At 34.2% G+C, this 27,159-nt stretch overlaps 1 protein-coding gene across 1 annotated transcript in view; it reads left to right on the forward strand.

Annotated features, from left to right (window-relative positions):
- Positions 1-24,039, forward strand: part of LOC129043923 (phosphoserine aminotransferase-like) — a 71,268-nt gene extending 47,229 nt beyond the window's left edge. Inside the window, 2 exon segments of the mRNA XM_054501315.2 lie at positions 21,924-22,545; positions 22,547-24,039. Coding sequence (XP_054357290.1) covers positions 21,924-22,545; positions 22,547-23,096 — 1,172 coding nt within the window. The 3' untranslated portion in view covers positions 23,097-24,039.
- Positions 24,040-27,159: the final 3,120 nt, after the last annotated feature.

Below are 27,159 nucleotides of genomic sequence, written 5' to 3' on the forward strand. Positions count from 1 at the left end.
AGTTACAATAATGTAACTTATATGGATGTTTATAAACATATAATTCTAGACACATATAGAAACAAGTATAAAATACTGTAATTAAAACGTTCATTAAAGCACATATGGACTTTACAATCTCATTGAAATTGCACTACTAACTTTTAAAGGGTCTTAAAGCTGCCAGTTCAGCTGTTTAAATAATAGGAAGACTTGTAACAGGAACATACTAGGTCAATGTACTAGAAAAGCCTATATTTTATATCTCTTTAATGTTAGTCTTTCTGGGATATTTTTTACATATTTCATTAATAGCAGAACTTTTATGTAGGTGTTATTTCAGCTACAGAAAGACATTCTAGAATGCATATAAATGTACTTTGTTTGGTAGACAGTATCAAGGGTAACATTAAATATCCTTAAGTCTGATTAACCTGAAGTGTGCTTATGAAGGTCATTTTATCTCTCAACCAGAATTCCACAACTGGTCATCATCCCACAATGTCAGTGTTAAGAAACTATTGAAAGTGGCAAGGTTTGGTTATAGTGAATTTATAGAAAAAGTGAATCCTCAAGTACTCATGACCTACGCAAGGCCATTGAAGAATAGAAAACTAGAAAATTTAGTTAGGTCATTCTACAATTAGTTCCTCCTGGACAATTCCTTCTCAAAACTATCTCAGAAGGCATGAAGTATTTCAATATTATCTATGGAGTTGCAGGGAGAAAAAAAGATATTGTTTATGGCACAGAGTACAAAGTAAATGTGAATCCAAACATTTATTTAACATTTCTTTTATACTGACTCCATTTGGCCTCCTGAGTATCCATGTTAATTCCAGTATTCATGTCTCCACTCTTTTTACTCTTTTCTGCTGAAATATCAGTGTTTTCTCTGTTGTCCATTTCCTATCAATTTCTATCCGTTGTTCAAAGATTCAGCTGAAAGATGACTGCCCCCTCAACTACTGTGTTCAAAAGATTTTCCTAACCACTTATTGCTCCCTACCTTCTTTCTCCTTTCCTTTCTCCCCACTTTCTTCTTGCGTTGCGCTGCTAGATTTAGAAGAGGTATTGTAAATTTGTTTTGTTCTTAGGGGTTATACTCTTACTTTATAGACTTTCCCTTTGGCAACCCTTTAAAAATGTAAAATGTTGAGTCCAACCTTTAATCTATTGTTTAGCAGCAGTTTTCTCATACATCCATGTGAACACTCAGCACAGCATTAACCCTACTCTTTAAATAAGGAGCCACTCCAAAATTGGAATCAAAATCTCATCTGTTAAACTCTTTCTAAAATAAAGATGATGTCAAGCACTTTTACAAATTATCTCCTTTAAAAATGGCAACAATCTACTGCCCTCCATCCCCACTGGGCCCACATTAGGTGGAGAAGTGATCATTTAGCCAGAAGCCAGACTATTCTCCTGTTCCTTTTCTCTACCACCTTTAAAACTTAATATTAACATGAACTGAAGAAAATAATGACCAATGTTCACACATAGAAAAAGATGTGAAAATTGTCTCTACAATTCAAAGCGGTATTTAAGTATCAGGCATTAGAATCTCTCATAAATGTGCACAAAACACTACCTTCAATTTTCCATATCATTAACTTTTTAAAACATAAACTAGAGCTACTTGAAACTTGTCCCTTAAACACAGTCATTATCACTTTTTAATATATTCTTACATGGGAGAAAAAAAGGTTTGAGATAGAGATGGAAAGATTGGAATTACGCATAGCCTCCATCATCACATACATACTCTTTGACCATATTCTCTGAGTATCCCCTTCACCTAAATGAGGTCAATATCCTCAAGTTTTTTTTTTCCCCTGTAGTTTTTAAAGCCACTGAGAATCAGGCTCTTACTCTGTGTCAGAGATTTGGTTAAATGCTTTATATATATATTTCAAAGAGGAAAAGACAAATTTTTCTTGGGAATCAAACTTTAAAACATTGTGGAAATGGTTTCAATATTCTGGGGGAAAGAAAAGAAAAAACCCAAGGCTGAATCCCCCAGTGTCAGAAGGATTTGGGAAACTGGTGTTAGGGGTGGTACTAGAAGGTGAGACTGAGAAGAAGAGGGAGGAGCCCAATTCTATTTCGGATCAATGTGAATGATAACTTGGTGACAAGTTTCTGGTTGAGGAATGGCTGAGGAACTTTTGAAAGTGGTGTAACTCTAATATATTTATTGAAACAACTGCAAATCTTTGAAATTTAGTAAAAATGTGTCCCCCTCCAATACACGCAGACACACACACACACACTCTTATGATAGTGGTACCAAGAAAAAGCATGTGGAAATCAAGATAGCGCTAAGTTTATGATAATGTATTATGGAAAAGGAGACTAGAGAGGGTGGGAACCAGTGAAAATCAGAAATGAAAGGGGCTTGGAACATGTGTGAATCACTAGGAGGCTTTAGAAACTGGATTGCAACCTGTTGTCTTGTGATTACAAGTGGTGAGATATTGGGAAGTCTTTTATCCTTTCTAAGACTCATTCATCAGGAGTAGTTAAGAAAGATGATAATTTTTACCTTGAGAGATTCTTGTATAAATTAATATGAAATATATATATGGCCGCTGATGGGTTAGATTGATATACTTAATGTATTCCTCTCCTTAAGCCTTTCTGTTCCCTATGACTTAAAGTAGAAATCCACCCATACCTTTTATACTATCTACCAGTAACAATAAGGAGTATTTCCAGTAATAAATGTTAAGGGCACTGATGCAGAGAGCCAGGTGTCAATGTGGAGTCAATAATCTTGTCTCCATGCTGTACTCCTACCATGAGTAAGCTCTCCTTGGCTTATCTTTGGCTATGGATTTCACTTAAACCGTGAGCTGTGTATGACTACACATGCCAAGCCTTGTGACAGCACAAGAGGAAAATGATTAATATCTCTCCATATTCTTAGCAATACCTACAATTCTGCTTCCTAGCTTCTTTCAAGTTAAGACGTAGTATAATAAAATAGTTTACATTAAGGTGATATAAAATTGTAATAGTCTAATGTGTAAACATCTATGAGGGTGATGAGTATATTAATAATAGTAAAAATAGGTAACATTTACTGAGCACTTCCTGTGTGACAGTCACTAATATAAATACCGTTTATCTTTTATAGTATGTAACGTCATAGCAAACACATATTAACAGTAAAGTTACTGTTAATATCCCACTTTGAAAGTAAAAATACAGCCAAAGTTAAATAGGTGAAAGAATTTAGACAATTAACTTGTCACAGTTAAATAGCAGGACAATGATTCAAAAATGATTTGCAATATTTAATAAATATTAAGTCATTACTATTAATATCTGCGATTATTATTAATATTCCCCTTCAAATATTTTATTATCTTATAACATTACATAACAAGACAAATTAGATCATCATATTACTTTCTGACATAAAAAAGAGACTCTTGCCTTAATCTTTTGGAAATATTTTCTAAAAGTCGAATCTTACCAATATCCCCATGACTTAATGTTTCTGAGCTCTAGTCCTCCATATCATGTCACTCTCTATTTAAAATCCCTCAAAATTTATAGATCTTTTAGCTCAGAGAATGTAGTACACTTTTCTGTAAGGTCAGATTGATTAGCTTCTCCAGCTTTATTTTGCAAATACGTTAAAGGTTCTTCTACTTCTGTGCTTCCGCTGCTGCATATAATCACCTTGCCAACCTCCACTCAACTCCAGGACCAAATTAAGTATAACTTTCATAGTGAAGAGACCCTGTGCTCCAAACTAGGTTAAATCTACCAGTTAAAAGCTATCATTACGTATTCTTCCAGCCTCTTCCATGCAACAATAGCACTAATTAAAACCAATTCCTACAATTGTTTACTCTTTTCCCATAGATAGAAAAACCCATAAGGGTAAGAGTATGTCTATTCCATTTTGTTTTTCTTATTTTCACCACTTTATCCCATTTCCTATCATACCATGCCCTATATTCAGTACTGTGATGGTCAACTTTAGGTTCAACTTGACTGGATTAAGGAATATCTGGATAGCTAGTGAAGCATTATTTTAAGGTGTGCCTGTGAGGACATTTCCAGAGGAGATTGGTGTGTGAGTCAAGGACTGAGCGGAGAAGATTCACCCTCAATGTGGGAGAGCACTATCTAACCAGCTGGGGTCCAGCATAGAACAAAAAGGCAGAAGATAGGTGAATTTGCTCCCTTTCTCTCCTGGAGCTGGGACACCCTCCTTTTCCTGACCTTGGACATCACAACTTTAGGCACCCAGGCCTTTGGACTTCAAGACTCACAGCAGCCATCCCCCAGGTGTCTCAGGCATGCTGCCTTGGACTGAGTTACAGACTCACAGCAGCCATCCCCCAGGTTTCTCAGGCATGCTGCCTTGGACTGAGTTACAGCATCTGCTTCCCTAGTTCTGAGGCTTTTGGATTTGAAATGAACCATGCTGTCAGCATCCCCAACTCTGTCATGGGACTTCTCAGCCTCCATAATCACATAAGCCAATTCTTCTAATAAATACCCTCTCATCTATCTGTCTCTCTATATATTCTTTTGGTTCTTTTTCTCTGGAGAACTCTGACTAATACAAGTACCAACCAGACATGTTCTTATGCGCACACAGACATCATACTCTACATGTCCACAAATTAGCTCCTTAACCTCTCCCCAAATCTTCTTCAGAATTTGCCTTCATCTACACCGTGATGGTCTGTCTCCTTATTTATTCAGTCACCTAGGAAATCATTCTACACTGCCTCTTTCTCTACCCCTGTTCATCCAGGGTCATCAAGTCACATGCATTCTGCTTCTTAAACTCTTCCTCCTCCCCATCTGCATGATTTTAGTTACAACACTCACTCTTTCTTGAAATATTTTCAGAACTTGTCTGGTCTCTTTGCCTCCAATGTGCCCCTCAAAAATATCTTTTTTTTTTTCTAAAAACATGGCTGGTCAAGTTAATTTCCTGCTGAAAGTCCTTCAATGGACTCTTAATATTTAAAAGTCTTCAAAATATTGTCTCATACTTTTTCTGTTGTCCTCCCCCAGCACTCACATTCACTCCAATCTCTAATTCTGCTGCACGTTTCTAATATCTTACCCATGTCTTGAATTTCATTGGCCTTTTTTTCTTCTTTTGTTTGGGGTACATTTCCCTCCTTTGGGAATGTAGGTAATGCCTATTAATCCTTAAGAATCGCCAGTCTATTCCTTTAAGAAACTTTCTTTTACTCACTCATACCTCTTACTCCATTCTTCAGGGTTGGCCCTCCCATAGTGCCCTATAGTCAGATATATAATTTTAATATTGTATTTGTATTGTCAACTAATACAGAGGTGGAGACATCAGATTTGGTTAGAAAAATTTCAAAATACAAATTGGTTTAGAAAGAACACAATTTTCCATTGTTTGCCATTTTGCATAGCATTCAATATTTCATTCTCGTTCCAATTTCAATTTGAGAGAAAATCCAGACACCACAAGAACCAACTGAGAGTTGTGGTTTTGTTTTGGTTCCATAATGAAACATTTGTAATAAAACCTTCCTAATGGTATGATGAAGCCTACGGGAACTGTAAAAACACACAGCTCCCAAAGTTATTTTTTTTTCTTTTTTCTTTTTTTCTGTAGCTCTAAATTGTGGAGTTTTGAGATAAAAGCTTTAAAACCTTCAAAAATGATTTGAGTTACTTCCTGCTATTTAGAACTACGAAGACAATATTCCAACCTGAGTAACATTTTCCTGCATTAAGGGAACCTCAAAGGAATCTCCACAGAAGTAAGCTGTGGACTGTGAGCGACAACAAACCTGACCTCTCACTCTTTCACAGAAATCATGTGATGATTTCAAGGAACTGGTATCCTCTTCTTTTCTGTCTCACTCCTCATGTTAGATAGAGATGGCATTAGAGAGATATACTTTCATCAACCTACATGATTTTCTGTTTGTCTTCTATAATTTTATGATTTATAAAGTTAAATGTTTGAAATATGAAAGGAAGACATCTGACTTTTTTACTTTAACCTGTCATTCCAATGTCTTTATGAGCACTGTAATTTACTATTAAGCCTATTATTTTATTTTCTACATTAGAAGTGATTAAATAAGTTTGAATAGATATTAAATGTTTTTAAATGAAGAAAATTCATAGATATTACAAAGATTACACAAATAGCATTTAAACTGTATATTATATATATATATATATATACATGCTGTGGACTATGTATATGCAGAATTCACAGGAAACTATTGACAAGACAGAAATCTATTGACAGAATAGATAAATTCTGATTTTAAAAGCCCCCTTGAAAATCAAAAAGAAAAATCTCTCTCTATCCTTATTAACTTGACTGAATTTCTTAATCTGTCTCTTTCCAGATTTCATAGTAAATAACAATATCTACTTCGGATTTCTATGTTGGTCAAATGAAATACAATATATAAAGTTCCCAGCATAAACCTAGCATGTGGAAGACTCTCAGTAAATATAAGTATTCTCTCTCAAAATGTTTGAAATCTTAGTAGTTCTAAATATTTAACAATTGTTTTATATGTTCAGCCATTGTAACATAATATTTTAAATTGTCAGAAAAGAAAATGTAGCTCTTAAACCGAAGCCATATGCTTATTTTGATCCAATATTTCAAAGGTCCAGAGCACATTTTTAGATTTAATCTACCCAGTACTTCGCATGACAAGTGGTAACAGTGGAAAATTGATGTCTCTTAAAAAAATATAATAGATATATTGTATTGAGCACAGAGTGTGAAAGTTGTGGTGTAGAGGAGAGAAGAGGAAGGGTTCCAGTTTCCTAAATGGGGATTATCTCTTGTGGACTTTGAAATGTTAATATGTAATTTTACCCTGCACAACACAGTAATCCAATTTCCTAATCTGCACAGTGAAGATAATATTATGTCATCTGTTTGCCTTTCATAAGTAACCCAAAATAAGGGGTTTACAGGGATATTTTTGCTTTAAATTGTCTTATTGAGGTAAATTTGAAACAAATATTAAACTGAACATTCTTAAAGTGATAATCTAATACGTTATTACATAAATGTATCCCTGAGAAACCATCACCACAATCAAGATAGTGAACATTTCCATCAATATCATCGCCACCAGGGATTCTTAGTGGCCATGGATAATCCCTCCTTCTTATCTTCTGCCCCACCAGTCTCCTGAGCAACCACAAATCTGCTTTTTGTCAGTATAGATTATGTTGCATTTTCTGAAGTTTTATATAAATGGAATCACACAGTATGTACTCTTTGTTATCTGTATTCATTCACTCAGTTTAATCATTTTGAGACCAATTTATGTAATTGCATTCATCTATAGTTCATTATCGTTTAGTGCTGAGCAGTATTCTATTGCATGAATATTCCAAAATTTGTTTATCATTTCGCCTACTGAAAAATATCTAGATTGTACTGAGTTTCTGAATATCACAAAAAAGCTGCTGTGAACATTCTTGAACAAACGTTCGGATGGGTACGTCCTTTGACATCTTGACAAACATCTAGGTATGGAATGGCTACATCATGTGGCAGGTGTATGAGTAAATATTTTTAGGAGGTGAACATACTGCTTCCAAAGTGGTTGCATAATTTTACATTCTCATCAGCAGTATGAGAATTCCAGTTACTCCAAATCATTGCCAGCAGTTGGTAGGATCAGTCTTTTTCATTTTATACAATCTAATAGGGATGTAGTAGTATCACACTGTGGTTGTATATTTTTAATTTAACTTTTTACCTTGAAATAACTACAAATTCACATGCAGCTATAATAAAGAGAGATCCCATGTGCCCTTTGCCCATTTTTCCTCAATGGTAACATCTTGAAAAATGATAGAATAATATCACAACCAGAATAGTGACATTGATACAGTCAAGATGAAAAACAATTCTATCACCACAAGGATCTCTTCCGTTGCCTTTTTCAAGTCACATCTACTGGCAATCTGTTGTTTTCTGTGTGCTTCTTTCATTTCCTGTCCTTCTGTTTCTTTTTTCTTAGACTCCTGTGGGAAGCCTGAACATTTTCTAGGATTATATCTGTTTTATTTATAGTACCTTGTTATGCCATTTTATAGGTAGTTTGTTTTAGTGGTTGCTTTAAGTATTACAATATACAAACATAATTTGTTGTACTCTATTATTTATCAATGTTTTAGCATTTTGAGTGAGTGAAGTATAGAAATCTTAGTCCCATTTGTGTTTCTTTACCCTCTCCACTTTTGAAAAAAAGAGTTGTCTTAAGTATTTCTTCCACATACATAGGGCATCACATCAAATGGTATTGTAATTTTTGCTTCAACCATCAATTATGATTTAAGAAACTCATGAAAAGGAAGATCATCTATTATTTACTTTATTTTTATGAATTCTGATATTCTTTTTCCATTTCAGAAGTTTCAAGCTTTCTTCTGTTTCTGTTTGTTTTCTGCTTAGAGAACTTCCTTTAGCCACTTGTTAAGAATAAGTTTGCTGGCAACGGACTCTGTTAATTTTTCTTTGTCTGAGAATGTATTTATTTCCCATTAATTCTGAGTGATATTTTTGCTGGATATAAAATCTGTCATTGTTCACTTCTCTCAGTATTTAATAAAATGTGTTACTTCCTTTTGGTCTTCATGATTTCGAATGAGAAATATGCTGTAATTCAAATCAATGTTAGTACATAATTACTGTGTTGTTTCCCTGTGGCTGCTTTCAATATGTTTTTTTGCTCTTAGTTTTCAGTAATTTAATTATGACGTGTATTTACATGGATGTGTTTGTTTATCCTATTTGGAATTGGCTCAGCTTTTTGAAACTGCAGGTTTATGCCTGTCTGCAAATTAGGGAAGTTTTCAGCCATTATTGCTTAAAATACTTTTCAAATACTTCAAGTACTCTTCTCTCCTTTTGTGACTGCAGTGATATCAATTTAGCCATTTGGGATTGTCCAACAGATCATTTTAAGTACTTTTTTTTGGTTTGTTTTTCACATTGGGTAAATTATCTTCATCTATTCTCCAGTTCATTGGTTTTTATGTCCTTTCATCTCCATTTTAATATTGAGCCCATTCTTTAATTTTTTTCGTTATTAGATCTTTTAGTTCTATAATTTCCATCTACTTCTAACTCCTATTTATTTGCAGATTTTTAATTTTTTCACTTGTATAAAAAGAATTTGTAATTGCTTATTGAAGCTGTTTCAATATCTCATCAGATAATATCGACATATGATTCATCTCGATGTTGGCATCCGTTGATTACATTTTCTCACACTATGATTTTTCCGGTTCTTAGAATTAGAAGCGATTTTTAAATTGCACTCTGAACCTATATAATATAACATGATACTCTCAATCCTATTTAACCATTTTTTAGAAAGCAGTCCTCTGTTTAGCTGTAACCCTAAGGACATTTAGGTGTGTATATTCACTTTCCTACTATACCTTATAGACACTTTCCTGCAATCACGAGGTACTGACTCATGCTGCTTTATTGCAGACAGCTGGAATGGCAGTTAGCTTCCTTCTTGACCTGCTGACACCTTCCCTTTAAAAGTATCACAACACCTCACTTCTGAGTGGAGGTGTAAGATCAGCTTGCCAAGGGCTCTGTTGCTTCGTAGAGGATGGAAGTGAAGAGCTCAAACCCATATTGGTTTTTTGCTGCAGGTCCAGGGTAGGCAGAAGCTCGGTTGCCTATTTGGTCCCACTGACACCAAAGAAAAAGGAACTGGTAGAAACAGAGTGTTAACTAGACTTGTCTCCACCACTACTTTCTACCTCCCAGATGGATGCTCAGCAATCCATTAAACCTGCAAGCCATGCTGGGGGGTTAGGGAGCTATGTTCAGAAACAGGAGTGTGGCTAACCCTACTTCAAACCACTTTATTTATTCTCACTTCTGCCTAGTGGATATGGAAATTCTGTTCCCAACTGGACATCAGTGAAGTTAGAGATGGAAGAAATTAAAGTGTATACTAGCACTTATTTTTAACTCTTTGTTTAGTTTTATTGATACAAGTTGGGGTGAGTATTCATCCCCTAACTGACAAGGAGAGGGAGGAATGAATTCTAGTGGTGACCAGCCATACTTGCACTGCTTTATTTATTAAGTCTCATTGCTGTTGGGGGAAGAGTGGAGGCTCAGCTGACCACAAAACCCAACCTACCCTATGTGGTGAAGGAATAGCTATACTACCTGGATCTTCCAGGAAGATAATGGAATCTTCCAGGAAGATGATGGAGTCTTTCAAGAAGATAATGCATGTTGCATCTGGCAATACTGGAATTGGTTTTTGTGAGTGGAAAATTATGGTGGAAGAGCAACTCAACTCCCTCCATTGCTTGATATCTAGTGTCTTGAAAAGTATTGGGTTTTTGCTCAGTTTTTGGTTCTTTCTGGCAGGAGAATAAACCTGGTCTCTGTTATTTTATCTTGGCTACACTGATGTCTCATGTCTAGAGTCTAGTGAGCAATGGTGTTTTATAATGCAAGCAAAAATAAAATGGGAGATGGAAAGCTACTTATTCAAATAAGTGAAATTGAATATCTCATCTACATTTCTGTGTGAAATTTATAGTTCCCTATAAATTTAATAGTATCACAACAATATAGACTTCTTAGTTTTGATAATGGCACTATAGTTATGTAAGATGTTAATTAGTGCAACCTAGGTAAAGGGAATATGGAAACTACACTATTTTTACAACTCTTTTTTAAGTCTGAATTCATCTCAAAGTAAAAGTTAACCTTAAAAAATTGTACATTCTTATTATCAGTGTCAGTGATTTAAAATTCTGAGTCATTTTCATTTTTGATTTCACTCTTGCCCAATCAGCCACCAAAGCTTGTCCTTTCTAAATCTTCACTATTTTTTGTCTTCTGCAGTACAGTCTTTGCTCAAGTTCCGATTAATTCTATAGTATTTTGAATAATTTCAATGGCCTCTATGTTAGGCTTCCTATTTCTATGCCTGAGAAGGTACAACTAACTCTCATGGGTCCATCTGTGATTTGGCCAGAACTAACTAACCTCATCACTTAATAGCCATTTAACTCTTGTGGACCACAATATCCTCAACTGTAAAATGGGAATAATGGAAGGTGAACCATTTATTTCTCAGAGTGGAAGTGAGACACAAATTTCTGTGTGCATATGCATATATATATATATATATGCACATATGCACACACACACACATATCTTGGAGTCTGCAAAGCACTTGCATTTTAAAATGACAGTGCCTCATTATTTTTCAGACATAGGCAATCATACACAATTGCTTCCAGGAAGATTATTTTACTGATGTGTTTTGGATTTACAGACTTCCTGTGATCTGTTTACATAAAAATAGCCTCCAGTGGTGACAATGACACCCAAAGCCCAATGACACTCCCCGAACTAAGTCCATCTTAGGGTTTGCAGTGAACTTTTATTGCTACTTTGTACAATTTCTGCCATGTAATATAGCCATACAGGGCAAAAGCTGTTAATTTTCATTTTGTTGCCTTCACTAACTTCTTAAAGCTCCAGAGCTGTAGAGCTGCCTACAAATTAACCCCAAGTAAAATAAGTCAGCCTTAAATGATCGAATTGCCTTCCTGGATACAAGTAATAACATCCATTGATTAATGCACCTGTGAGTACATGGGTAAAGCTAAAGTAATAAATGTTTCAAAAAGAAATAAATTTTTTGCAGTTCAATTGTAGAAAACAATAGAATATGATATTAAAATTATTCATTACCTTTAAAAACTATTATCACATATAATTTTGTCACATTTTGATATTGTTTATGAGAATGAACACAAATATTAGCATGGTTTACAAGCCTTTTAAAATTAAGAGTATTTTTGCAGATGACTTTTGCTTTACAAGTCACTGACTCAACTCAAAGTGCCCAGATCCCCAACTCCTCCCTTTTTATTGCTTCATATGGAATAAATCATCCAAAATTTCTAAATGATAAATAAAAATGAAATATCCTTAAATTTTATATTATGGAATGAGCATATTTTTTAAAATTTAGCATACATATTGGGAAAGGATTTTTTAAAAAAAAAAAAAAAAAAAAAAACAAGACTTGGCCAGGCGCAGTAGCTCACACCTGTAACCCCAGCGCTTTGGGAGGCCGAGGCAGGCGGATCACGAGGTCAAGAGATCGAGACCATCCTGGCCAACATGGTGAAATCCCGTCTCTACTAAATGTACAAAATTAGCTGGGTGTGGTGGCACGCACCTGTAGTCCCAGCTACTTAGGAGGCTAAGGCAGGAGAATCCCCTGAATCTGGGAGGTGGAGGTTGCAGTGAGCCAAGATCGTGCCACTGTACTCCAGCCAGGTGACAGAGTGAGACTCTGTCAAAAAAAAAAAAAAAAAAGCAAGAATTGTGTTTTGGAACAATTTTCCAGTTTGTAATAAAAGTAACATCAGATGACACCACATATCAGCTGGGTAGAAGGATGAAGGTTAATGAATAATTCAGAATTATCACCAGATCCTCAACATCATAATGGTTTTGTACTGCTTGGTTATGTCTTGCTGGACTCATTTAACTGGCATAGTCTACATTTCCACACAGCTTTATTCAGTGAAGAAAATCTATACTGAGACCATAAACCCTAACAAATTGCTAAGGGATGAGTCTCAAGATTAGTGGGGATCTCTGCATATGTGTATTCAGAACCGAACCTCATAAATAAGGAAGGTAAGGCAGACATGTAAGTGTAATGAAGGGTTCCTGTTTGCATCTCAGGTAGTTTACCCGTTCACTGTGATGTTAAATAAAAACCTTGGCTTTAAATATTGACAGATGAAGAGTTATTATCCAGTAAGGGCTGTGTGTTATACAAGCAATTTTGTTTTAGTTCTGGGGGCATTTGGCATAAGAACCCTTCACTATTATCTGCAGCTTGAGGATGCACAGCTGGAATGGCAATGGATTTCTTATTTTTAAAACATCCACGAATTTCACCACAGGCCTTCTACCAACATGGAAGCATCTGTGAATCAAACTGTTCCCCAGCTGTTCATCCACTCCTGGCAGGTTATTGCCGTATAAAGCCCCTATTAGTACTGCTGGTTACACTACAGCCCTGATGGGTCTATACAAAATTGTTCCTCTTATACTACAGTTTAATGCATGAACCCCCCCCACAAAGATAAATCCCTTAGGATTCTTTAAAAAATAAAAAACAAAAAAACTCATGTCTTTTTGGAGGTTTTGGGGGCAACTCTCCACATTTTTATTTGACCCCTTTTTAGTTTCCTAGGTTTTTGCAAAAGGTCCTCCCTTCCAGGCAGATACACCCTTGGTGCTTTCCCACATAAAGAATAGAGAAAATTTCTGTGAACACAGGACTGAAATGCTAAGTAGAATAAAAACAAATGCCAGAACGAAGTCGTTTCAGGCCTTATCTTCAAAAGCACAATTGCTTTAGGACCCCTTAACAAATAGTTTTTCTTATTAAGGTTCTGGAAATTTTAATTTCTTTAACAGTGACACATATATTTTAGGTTTTAATTAAAATCTTTGAGTTATAAGAATTTCTATCATTGTACCACTGTACTTTTATTTAAAAACAAATTGCATTTATAAATCACTTGGTAAAGGGTGTAAATCACTTGGTAAAGCTTTACTTCAGGGAATGGAAACAAGAGTAGCTTTTCATATTAAAACAATAACAAGAAATGTTTAAATTTGCAAGAAATATTTATTTTAACTTAAACACCAACTAATAATTATGGTAAATGGATAATTATAAGGCTTGGTATTCAACAAAGTTGGAAGTTTTGCAAATGTTAATGGAAAACATACAAGGATTTGTTGTTTTAAAATTTAGGTATCATCAATGATTATATTTTGTTTTATTGCTCCAGAATTTCATTAAGATCATGCTAACTGCTGTAATTCATGAACTCTCTTAGCATTAGCATGCTATTTCTTCCACATCACCAAATCTAGAATTTCTTAACATGAAATTGTGTGTTGTTTCCAGTACCTAATATCTGTTTTTCTCTGGATTTATGTTTCTTTGAATCTAAAGAATATAGGCTCAGTTCAATAAGAGTACAGTCACATAAGTACAATTAGTAATAGCTTAAATATAATATTACATCAATCATTAACAAAACACTATCAATAGAGTTTCACTTATGTGTGGATTTTTCATTTTCATTTAGATTTTCATGTTTTTTGAAATTTCAGATATCTCATCTTCAGATTTTAGATACTAGATTTGTTTGTATTCATAAATGAACACAAATATAATGTCCTTTTGAAAATAAAATTTCTAGTATATAGGCCACTTTCAAATAGAAAACAATATATTTGACTCTGTATTTGAAGAAAGAGAATATGTCAAATACCCCCTGCCGACTCACATTAAAATAAATACATTACCAATTCGATAGTAATAGAGTAATTGGTAATATGTATTATATATGCAGGTGGTAAAGGCTAGCAAACTAAGTTGTTCTGCAGGCTGAGCTCATCTGGTCTGTGGCCTGATTACCCACACTAAGCAATATTTCTCCAAAGAAGTAACCATTCTTTTTCTCATTTACTATCCCTCTCCATATTATTGCTTTACCTACCTCCGTCAAAAGCCCAGTCACCATTGATACACTTACTGGGCAGTGTCTTCATTCCACCTACTTATAATCACAGGTAACTTCTCCATAATTCATGACAATTTTGCCACATTGGTAAAGCTCATGACTGACACATAGTCTCATACTAGGTCTTCTGTCTCTCTAGAATGTTTTTTCCTATATAGTATTTTTTATGGTCATGATCACTTCTTGTCATGTTAAAGTACCAGTAAAGCCCTTCCTAACTATCCAGTATATTAGTCATACACCATCATTTTCTGTAGAAAGTAGGATTCGCATTTGTCCTAAATGTTCATCAAAGAGTAGCTTAAATGAGTTATAATTTTATTTTTCTCACACCTAAGAGATATGTAGGCAATTGGTAAAGTTAACTCAAGGCCCTTGTCCTGTCTTTTTCACATAATCACAGTGTGGCCACCCAGCATCAGACATCACTTCCACATTCTAGCCAGGAGGAAGTAAACAGCAAAGAAGGGGATATACCTGTGAAAGGAATGAAACTCTCCCAGAAATTTCAAGTCTTCTCACATTTTATTGTTCAGAACTGCATCACATCGCCACAAGGAACACTTAAAAATAGATTTTTTGCCACATTGAACAATAGCGATATTGTATTAGCAATAAAAGATGGATAATGAATAGGCATCAAGCAGCATTTGTCAAATTTTCATAAACATCTTTTGTTGTATTTGCTGACCTTACCTTGTTATTTTATTTGTTTATATGTTTGTGTATTTAATGTCCTCTTACTAAAAGGTGAACTCTAGAAGATAAGAAGCCCTATCTCTCTTGTTTGTTTCTGCACCTCTATATTCTAGAAAACTCTCTGGCACATAGTGTATGCTTCATAAATATTTTCATAGTAAAGGAATATCGGGTTAATTGAAGTTTAAATAGCAACTTTGCCTTATGTATTCCAAACTTATTAAACAAATATTTTCCGTCTTAAATTGTCACAGAAAATGTCTTCACTATTTTCATGTAATTGTATAATGATTATTTATTTTTCTAAAGAATTGTTGCATAGAATCAGGGATTGCAAATATTTAATCAGTCGTTACTTTGTTTTGATTTGAAAGAATTCTAATACTCAAAGTTGAACATATTATTTTCCATAAAGCTAATTTCTCTGCACACTTCTATTCCCTCTTTCAACCTCCTCCACAAACAACAGAAATATAGGAAGCAACATTTTTTGAACAAATACCATATGCTGAAAACTCAGCCAGATATCCCATATATAAATATTTTGAAGACTAAGAAAGTCATTAGTTTAATCAAGCTCTACAATGTTATAAATGAATAAAGGATTATTATTGTTGGCTTTATAAAGTCTCATAATTTAGTATCTAAATTATATTATTTTATAAATGGAAGTCTACTTTATTTAAATTAAGAGGACTAGGGTACTTATTTTATTTTGATTCAGAGAGTACATGTGCAGGTTTTTTACATTAATACATTGAGTAATGCTGAGGTTTGGGCTTCCCATGGACCCATTAACCAAATAGTAAACATAGTACCCAATAAGTAGTTTTTCAACCCTTACCCCCTACCACTGTACCCCCTTTTGGGATTCCCAGTATCTGTTATTTCCATCTCTACGTCTATGCGTACCCATTGTTTAGCTTTCACTTGTAAAGTGAGAATATGTAGTATTTCATTTTCTGTTTCTGACTTATTTCATTTAGGATGATGGTCTCAAGCTCCATATATGTTTCTGCAAAAGACAGAATTTCATTCATTTTTATGCCTGCATAGTATTCCATGGTATACATACACCACATTTCTTTTTCCAATCAACCACTAATAGACCCTTAGGTTGATTCCATGATTTTGCTATTGTGAATTGTGTTGTAATAAACATACAAGTGCAGGTGTCCCTTTGATGAAACAATTTCTTTTATTTTGGAATAGATACTGAATAGTGGGATTGCTGGATTGAATGGTAGTTCTATATTTATTTTTCTGTGAAATCTCCATACTGTTTTCTATAAAGGTTGAACTAATTTACATTCCTACCAACAGTGTATAAAGTCTTCCCTTTTCTCCACATCCTTGCCAATATCTGTTATTTTTTGACCTTTTAATAATAGCCAATCTGACTGGTCTGAAATAGAATCTCATTGTGATTTTAATCTGCATTTCTCTGATGATTAGTTATGTTGAGCACTTTTTAATATGTTTGTTGTCCTCTTGTATGTCTTATTTTGAGAAGTGTCTGTTCATGTCCTTTGCCTACTTCTTAATTGGATTATTTGTCTGGTTTTTGTTGATTAAGTCCCTCATAGATTCTGGATGTTAGTCTTTGTCAGATGCACAGTTTGCATTTTTCTTCTCCCATTCTATAAGTTGTCTGTTTACTCTGTTGACTATTTTTTTATGTGCAAAAGTTTAGTTTAATTAGGTCTCATTTGTCCATTTTTATTGTTGCATTTGCCTTTAGCCTTAGTCATAAATTCTTTGCCTAGGCCAATATCTAGAAGAGTTCTTCTTAGATTTTCTTCTAGAAATTGCATAGTTTCAGATCTTATATTTACATCTTCAGTCTATCTTGAGTTAATATTTGTATGTGGTGAAAGGTACGGGTCCAGTTTGACTTCATATGGCTAGCCAACTTTCCCAATGTCATTTATTGAATAGGGTACCCATTTCCCATTGTTTACTTTTGTAAACTTTGCCAAGGATTGGTTGCTTGTAGGTGTGTGGCTTTATGTCTGAGTTCTCTATTCTGTTCCATTGATCTACGTGTCTTCTTTTGTACCAATACCATGCTGTTTTGGTTACTATAGACTTGTCATATAGTTTGAAGTCAAGTAATGTGATGCCTCTGGCTTTGTTCTTTTTACTTAGGATTGCTTTGCTACTCAGGCTTTCCTTTGGTTTCATATGAATTTTAGAATTGTTTTTATAATTGTGTGAAAATGACATTGGTAATTTGATAGGAATTGCATTGTATCTGTACATTGTTTTGGGCTCTAAACTCATTTAAACAATATTACTTCTTCCAATCCGTGAATAAGGTGTATTTTTCCATTTGTTTGTGACATTTACAATTTATTTGGTCAGAGTTTTGTAGTTCTCCTTGTAGTGGTTTTCACTTCCTTGATAAAATTTATTCCTAGGTATTTTGTTTTGTGTGTGTGGCTATTGCAAATAGCATTGAGTTTTTGATTTGGCTTTTACCTTGAGTATTGTTGGTATACAGAAAGGCACCTGATTTTCATGCATTAATTTTGTATCCTGAAACTGTACTAAAGTTATTTGTCAGGCCAAGGAGTCTTTTGAAGAAAACTTTAGGGTTTTTTAGATATAAGATCATGTTGTCAGCAAACAGAGACACTTTTATTTCCTCTTTTTCAATTTGGGTGTCTTTTCTTTCTTTTCATTATCAGATTTTTCTGGCTAATACTTCAGTACTGTGGTTAAATAGGAATGGTGAGAGTAGACATCCTTGGCTTGCTCAAGTTCTGAGGAATGCTTTCAATGTTTCACCATTGAGTTTGATGTTGGCTGCAGGTTTGTCTTACAGGTGTTCCTTCAATGCCTAGTTACTTGAGAGTTTTTATTATGAAGGGCTACTGGATTTTATCGAATATTTTTCTTGCATCCATTGAGATGATATGATTTTAGTTTGTAACTTTGTTTATGTGGTGAATCACATTTATTGATTTGCAGATGTTGAACCATTCCTATATTCCTGGGATGAAACCTACTTGATCATGATGAATTGTCTTTTTTTCTGTGCTCTTGGATTCAGTTTGCTAGTATTTTCTTGAGGATATTTGTGTCTATATTCTTCAGGGATATTAACCTGTGGTTTTCTTTTTTTTGTTGTATCTTTGCCAAATTTTGGTAACAGCGTGATACTAGTTTTGTAGAGTGAGTTAGAAAGGAATCCCTACACCCTGATTTCCTGGAATAATTTCAGTAAGATTGGTACCAGCTCTTCTTTACATATCTGATAGAATTCAGCTGAGAATCCGTCTGATCCTCAACTTTTTTTGGTTGGTAGATTTTTCATTATTGATTTGATTTTATAAATCATTACTGGTTGCACAAGATTTCAATTTATTCCTGATTCAATCTTGGGAGTTATGTTTTCAGTTATTTATCAATTTCCTCTAGGTTTTCTAGTTTGTATACATAGAGGTGTTCATAGCAGTCTCTGAGAATCTTTTATATTTTTGTAATATCAATGTCATGACACATTTTTCATTTCTGTTGTACTTATTTGATTCTCATTTTTTCTTGGCTTATATAACTAGCATTCTATTTATTTTGTTTAACCTTTCAAAGAACCAACTTTTTTGTTTCATTGAGCCTCCGTTGATTGTTTTACAATTTTTAAGATCAATTTAATTTAGTTCCACTCTGATGTTTTTTATTTCTTTCCTTCTGCTAGCTTAGTATTTTGTTTGCTCTTGTTTTTCTAGTTCCTTGAGGTGAGACGTTAGTTTATTAATTTAAGATATTTCTATATTTTTGTTCAGGCATTTGGCACTATGAACTATCCTCTTAACACTGCTTTTGCTGTATGCCAGAGGATTTTATATGTTGTGTCTCTATGTTCATTTGAAATAATTTTTTGATTTCTACCTTAATTTCTTTGATTCCCTCAAAGTCATCCAGGAGCAAGTTGTTTAGTTTCCATGTACTTGTGTGATTTCGATTTAATCTTCTTGTTGAAGTGAACCCTATGTCATTATATAACACCCTTCTGTGTATATGTGTGTGTGTGTGTGTGTGTGTGTGTATGTGTGTGTTGTTCTGTTTATTATTGTGGGTTTAAAGTCTGTTTTATCTATTACAAGAATGGCAACCTCTGCTCTTTTTTGTTTTTCATTTATGTGATCTGTCTTTCTCCACCCTTTTACTTTGAACCTCTGGGTGTCAGTACATATGAGGTGCATCTCCTGAAGGCAGCAGATGGTTTGGTCTCATTTTTTTAATTTAATTTGACAATCTATATGTTATAAGTGGAGAATTTAGGTCAGTTATGCTCAAAATTAATATTTATATGTTATATGTAAGGCTTTGTGTCATCATGTTTTTAGCTAGTTACTTTGTAGTGTAACTTATTTAATTGCTTTGTAGGATCGATAAATTTGTACTTACATGTTCTTTTATGGTAGCAAGTATTATTCCTTTGTTTTCATGTTTAGAACTCCTTTGAACATTTCTTGTAGGTTCAGTCTAGTGGTGACAAACTTTTCTAGCATCTATCCTCTAGCTTGTCTGGGAAAGGCTGTTTCTCCTTCATTTATAAAGCTCAGTTTAGCAGCATATAAACTGGTTTGTAAGGTTTCTGCTGAGAAGTCTGCTGTTAGTCTGACGGAATTTCCTTTATGGGAGATTTGACCTTCCATAGCTGTCTTTAAGATCTTTTCTATAGCATTGACCTTGGATAGCTTGATGACTATGAATATGCTTCGGTGAAGTTCATCTTGTGTAGTATCTAGCAGGTGTTCTCTAAATTTCCTGTATCCAGATTTTTACCTTTGTAACCATGTTAAAAAAATACAAAATTATTCTCTCAAATATGTTTTCCAAGTTTTTGTTTTGTTTTCTTTTTGTTTTTTGTTTGTTTTTTGCTTCTCTCTCAGGAATGCCTATAAGTCATAGATTTGGTTGCTTTACATAATCCCATATTTCTCAAAGGCTTTGCTCTTTCAAAAAACTTTTTTTCATCTGACTGTGTTAATTGGAAAGACCAGTTTCCAAGCTCTGAATTTTTTTCTTCTGATTGGTCTAGTCTATTTTTAAAACTTTCTATTGTGTTTTGCAATTCTTTTAGTGAATTTTTAAATTCCACGGTTTTATTATATATGCATATATATATCCATACGTATTTATAGCCATCATATATATATATATATGGATATATATGTATATATCTATACATATATAAAAAATTGCTATATAATATATAGCCATTTCATCTCTCATATCTTGAATAATTTTTCTGGTTTTGTTGTATTGGTTTTCAACTTTCTCTTGCATCTCATTGACTTTCCTTGCAGCCCATATTTTGAATTCTTTGTCTGTTATTTCAGAATTTTCATTCCTGTTAGCATCTATTGCTAGAGAGCTACTGTGATCCTTTGAAGGTGTCAAAACACTCTTTTTGTACTGCAGGAGATCTTGCACTGATTCCTTCTCATGTGAAAGAGCTGTTGCTTCTTATTTTTGAATTTGCTGTCATTTGTATGAGACTTTTAAATGCTTCATTCTTTTTTTCCTTGAGGGTATGACTGTGGTGTATGTTGCATATGATCATTTGGCTTCATTTCTGGTTGCTTTCAGAGGGCCAAGGCTCTGTATGAGTTCCTTCATTGTGGATAGAATTTGTGTGGTGGCTTTCTCAAATGTTGCTTATTGTTCAAGTACTTTTAGAAAGATGCTATGTTAAACAAGTGTAACTGGGGATGTTAGTAGCACTTTTATAATATAATCACCTATAGGTAGAATGAGAAAGTTTCTGGATTTCTAGCACCTAACATTAAAGTTCATGCTTTCTGAAAGTAGGCCGTCTAGGAAACGGTTACTTTTGAATTCTCTGGTCTTTTATATTTTTGAATGCAAAGGAAATCTGTTAGCTGTTTGACTGTTTTTCAGTTTGCTTGAGACTTACATTGAGCACCCAATGCCATTTACTGATTCTCACTACTTGGAAAGAAAATTTCCACAGAATTAAGACAGAGTAATTTCCATTGGTTCACCATGAATTCTCTGGTAGTTTCTTTACAGAAAAATCATAGAAAATAGACCTAATTATTATTGTATTCCCATTATGAAGTAATAATTGTTGATACATATTATTTTAAATTATCCAGCAATTTCTTTCCCAGTGAGAGAATTGAGGAACTGAAAACTATCGCTTTGCCACGTTACTCAGAATCACAAAACTGGCTTTAAAATGGTGTTAAAACTACACTCCAAGTTGCCTGACCCCTAAGCTTGTGTTTAGACCATTTTTTTTTTTACTATGGGGCCTAACAGATGGGCAACTGAAAAGGATCATTAATTTTTTTTCAGGACAATATGGTGTCATTTAAATACTCAGAAAGAAACAACTTGCCCACTGTTATACTGATCCCTGAAAGACTTCAAAGAATGAAGAGTTTACAGCTACAGAGTATTCAATAGACCTTGGGTCAGTGTAGAATCAGACTTACCTTTATGGTTTAAAATAAATTTGATTTTAATTAAATTTATACATTTGTTTCTTTGTTGTCTGCTTAGAAGACCAGGCAAATCATTGTAAGTTTGTGTTCTCCACTCACTTATCCACTTATCTGTAAGAATTACCTAGCCAGGAAGGCTAGCCTTTCACGTGTTCGGTCCTCCTTGGCTGACTCGCCGCCCTTGCTGCCGCACCGTGGACGCCCCGAGGCACGTGGTCAACCTCGGGCCTGGTCCCGCCAAGCTGCCTCACTCAGTGTTGTTAGAGATAAAAAAGGAATTATTAGGCTACAGAGGAGTTGGCATTAGTGTTCTTGAAATGAGTCACAGGCCATCAGATTTTGCCAAGATTATTAACAATACAGAGAATCTTGTGCGGGAATTGCTAGCCGTTCCAGACAGCTATAAGGTGATTTTTGTGCAAGGAAGTGGGTCCGGCCAGTTCGGTGCCGTCCCCTTAAACCTGATTGGCTTGAAAGCAGGAATATGTGCGGACTATGTGGTGACAGGAGCTTGGTCAGCTAAGGCCGCAGAAGCAGCCAAGAAGTTTGGGACTATAAATATCATTCACCCTAAACTTGGGAGTTATACAAAAATTCAAGATCCAAGCACCTGGAACCTCAACCCGGATGCCTCTTACGTGTATTATTGCGCAAATGAGATGGTGCATGGTGTGGAGTTTGACTTTATACCCGATGTCAAGGGAGCAGTACTGGTTTGTGACATGTCCTCAAACTTCCTGTCCAAGCCAGTGGATGTCCAAGTTTGGTGTGATTTTTGCTGGTGCCCAGAAGAATGTTGGCTTTGCTGGGGTCACCGTGGTGATTGTCTGTGATGACCTGCTGAGGTTTGCCCTCTGAGAGTGCCCCTCGGTCCTAGAATACGAGATACAGGCTGGAAACTGCTCCTTGTACAACATGCCTCCATGTTTCAGCATCTACCTCACGGGCTTGGTCCTGGAGTGGATTAAAAACAATGGAGGTGCCGCGGCCATGGAGAAGCTTAGCTCCATCAAATCTCAAATGATTTATGAGATTATTGATGATTCTCAAGGATTCTACGTATGTCCAGTGGAGCCCCAAAATAGAAGCAAGGTGAATATTCCATTCTGCATTGGCAATGCCAAAGGAGATGATGCTTTAGAAAAAAGACTTTTTGATAAAGCTCTTGAACTTAATATGTTGCCCTTGAAAGGGTATAGGTCTGTGGCAGGCATCCGGGCCTCTCTGTCTAATGCTGTCACTATTGAAGATGTTCAGAAGCTGGCCGCCTTCATGAAAAATTTTTTGGAGATGCATCAGCTATGAACACATCCTAACCAGGATATACTCTGTTCTTGAACAACACACAAAGTTTAAAGTAACTTGGGTATGGCTACAAAAAGTTAACAAACACAATATTTTCCTCAAATGAACATGTTTATTGTAGATTCTTCTTTTTTGAAAGAACAACAGCAAAACATCTACAGCTCTGTAAAGCTGGTGGGACCTAATGTTCACCTTAATTCTGACTTGAACTGGAAGCATTTTTAGAAATCTTCTGTTGCTTTTCTAACAAATTCCCACTTGTTTTGCCTTTGCTGCTACTATTTCTAGTTAGATTTCCAACTTGCCTGTGGACTTAATAATGCAAGTTGCAATTAATTATTTCTGGAGTCATGGGAACACACAGCATAGAGGGTAGGTGGGGCCCTCTAGGTGCTGAATCTAAACATCTGTGGGGTCTCCTGTGTTCAGAGGCTGTTGATTCAAGGTCAACATCGACCATTGGAGGAGTGGTTTAAGAGTACCAGGCAAAGGGCAAACTGTAGATCGATCATTATACTGTTATTACAAGAGAAGTGTCATACTTTATATATGTTTATATTAACAAGGTCTGTTTTTAATACCATATACTTTATATTTCTATACTTTATATTTCTAATAATACGGTTATCACTGATACATGTAGACACTTTTAGAATTTATTAAATCCTTGACCTTGTGCATTATAGCATTCCATTAGCAACAGTTGCACCCCCTCCCCAGTCTTCCTCCTTCCTCTTTTTAAGCTGTTTTATGAAAAACATCTAGAAGTTCTTGATTCATTTTTACCATTCTTTCCATAGGTAGAAGAGAAAGTTGATTGGTTGGTTGTTTTTCAATTATGCCATTAAACTAAACATTTCTGTTAAATTACCTTATCTTTTTTTCTCTTGACTGTTTTCTTTGTAATGTTTGACGATGAGAGTGATACTTTGCTGAAAAGTCTTTCCCCATTGTTTATCTATTGTCAATATTTTATGTTGAATATGTGAAGAACATTAAAGTCCTAAAACATCTAAAAAAAAAAAAAAAGAATCACCTAGGATGGAATAAGATGGAAATGATAGCAACAAAAAATAAAGTTGAAGTTACAGAGTTTTGAGTTTTTCTACTTTAGATTACATTATATACCTACTAATGAAGACTAAGAAGTTTATTTCAATATTAAAAATGTCTCCATAAATACTGAAATAGGAACGCCTGATAGTATAGCTAATAGTTAGTAGGTAAGGATATTTTTATATATTTACTTTTAAAAATCAAAATGAATATCTTAACTTAGTTTTGGTATCAAATGGCTCATTGCAGCCATTTAGATTCTTGAAGGTAAATTTTACTCTGTGCTGATAGAAATTTTATGCACGATTTGCTGATAATTTAAAAAAAGCTGATTTTTTTCTTGCATATGACAAAAGCAAAAAATACAGTAAAATGTCTTTGCATTTGTTAAAAGGCTGAGAAGAATTTAGAATGGCAATATTACTAAGAATACAGAGTCTATAATTATCACTTGCTAGCTCCAAAATACAAATTTTTCTGGAGTTTTATTTGCAAATTATATTTCTCTGGATTCAAGAAATATGCAAGAAAATAGAAAAGAAGAATGAGGGAGAAAAAAAGAGGGAGGGAGAGAGAGTGAGAGAAAAAGAAAGAGAGAGTGGGGAGGAGGGGGAGGAGGACGAGTAGGGTGGAGGCAGAGGAGATGGTAACCAGGGAAAGCACAATGTCTCCTAATGCTACATTCTGCTGTGGCTAAAAGATAAGAAAGACTAAGCAAAGAATTATTATGTAGTCTTAAAGAATTATTTCCAATGTACTTAGCATGTAACACATAACATCTAACTACTGTTAGTTGAAGGCTCGTATTCCTTCCTCTTCCCCTCCCTCTCTCATATCACTTTCTCTTTCTCTTGGTTTCTCTTTCTGTTCTTTGAATATTTCCATTTCCTTTTTTCTAATAGAATGCAGTCTATTCACCTGAATTACAATGTCATGCTGACTTAAGTCTTTTTGCTTCTTTATCTTTCAGAAAAAAATTCACTGTACTATAGAAAATCCAAATTAAAGTAAGAAATTCATGAGGCATTAGTGATTCTGATTCTTATCACCAATATATAGTGGGCTCTTTTTAAGCTATGGAGGATCTTTTGAAGGACAGTGGAATATTTATCTTGCAGACAGATTGATAGTAGAACTGAAATAGTAATGAGGACAGTTTATATCAAAACATGTACAATTAAATTTGGTTATAAAATTTGTAGGTTACATGGGAAATATTTCTTTCTTGTTAAAAGGTATATAGTATGTTAAGAACATTAAAAGTTTCTTATTACAGCATTTCAGATTTGGGAGAAGATTAAAGAATATTGATATATCTAACTTTGAGAATCTAACTTTCATTTTATTTTGAAATTCTTTCAGTATTACAGCACTCTTATGTTTATTATTTCCCTATGAAACATTTCTGAAACATCTGCTGAGTTTTAAATATTAAGAGATTTTAATATTACAAGAAATGTATGGTATACCCTTGAGGTAACTTTAAGAGCTGCTTCTTATTACTAAATATTTGTAACTGTTGTTATTTGTAGATATTAATTCAAATATACAAAATATATGTTCCTATGAATAAAATTAATACTTTCTATGTATTTGAAAATTACATTTTAAATTATTTTTATGTAGCACATTTGCCAAATGTATTTCACTTACTATGTGCAGAGTATAATTGAAAGTCATTTGGTGTTGTTTTTATTCAGACATGATAAGTACAGAGAATAAATGCCATTCAAACTCTTTGATTCTTCCATTTTAACTTTGGGAAGAAATTGAAGTTAAAATTTTTTTCTTGACAAATTGCAGCTGAAGTTCTTCAACTTATGAGTTTTTTTGCAAACATTGAGGGAAATTGCCCATAAATATTCAGCTACCTGAATAAATTAAGACCTAATATGCTTGAAGAAAGATGTTTTGAGAGTATCCTTTTGGGGTGATGTTCTCACCAATTTACATGCAAGAGTGAATTTGTATCATTTAAACTAATTGTCAAAATGTTTGACAAAGACCAGCATTATCTTCTGCTCAGAAGCCTCCTCTAAAAGTATTCACATAGTTCATAGAAATCATACTGCTGAGTTTTCTTTCGCTCCTTTTAAGGGCTTTTGATCCTTATATGGATATAAGAACCTGTTTTGCATATACTGTTAGACAAAAAACATGAATATTAAGCCATTATTTTTACATTACCAAGTTTTCCCAGGGTGGGTTTTTAACATTTTAAAGACATTTTGTTTTGTGTGTTACTCTCTTTTTGTCTAATCACCTCTAAAATTATGAACACTACAAGAATAATACATACTGAATAACAAAACAGCTTGAAATATTTATAACTAAGAAAGCAACTGTTAAATGTTCATAAACAAAGTTGTTTGGAGACTCCTTTATTAATTTTTAATTTATCTTCAGTCAATTTCTTATTACTTCCAAATTCCTGCAGGGGATTCTGTTAATTAGTCTTGTGTAAAATATTCATTAAAACCAGCTTTGTATTTTCTTCTTTTATTGCAAATTTACATTTCTAATCTTATAACCAAAATAAATGCCATTGGGTAGAGGAACCATATTAATTTGGATCAGCCACCTAAAATAGAAGCTCATACAGCAAAAGATATGGTAATATAAAATAGACTAACATTGAGGTACTATGTTGATTGATCACCATTTTGCAATAGCAGATGGATATCTAGTTCATGTTTGAAAAAATATCAACATTACGTAAAATAGAGTGTATCTGAAATCTGGTAAAGTAATCTAAGATGAAGTAATAATGAATTTGTACCTGTATACTTTTGCACATTAAAAACATTTCAGAAACAACATATAGTTTAGTTAGGGATTCAAATTTAATCAACAGCGACAATGTTGACATTAAATTTAAATCATTGGGTAGCAAAAGTTTTACTGAGTTTTTTCAGTTGTTATTTGTTTTAAAATATTTTACTTGTCTTTCCTTATTATGCATTATGTAGTTTTGATTCTGTGCTGCAAATAGCAAAGTAGTATAGGA

This window comes from Pongo pygmaeus, chromosome 1, assembly GCF_028885625.2.
Source record: "Pongo pygmaeus isolate AG05252 chromosome 1, NHGRI_mPonPyg2-v2.0_pri, whole genome shotgun sequence".
In the NCBI taxonomy this organism is placed as follows: Eukaryota; Metazoa; Chordata; class Mammalia; order Primates; family Hominidae; genus Pongo; species Pongo pygmaeus.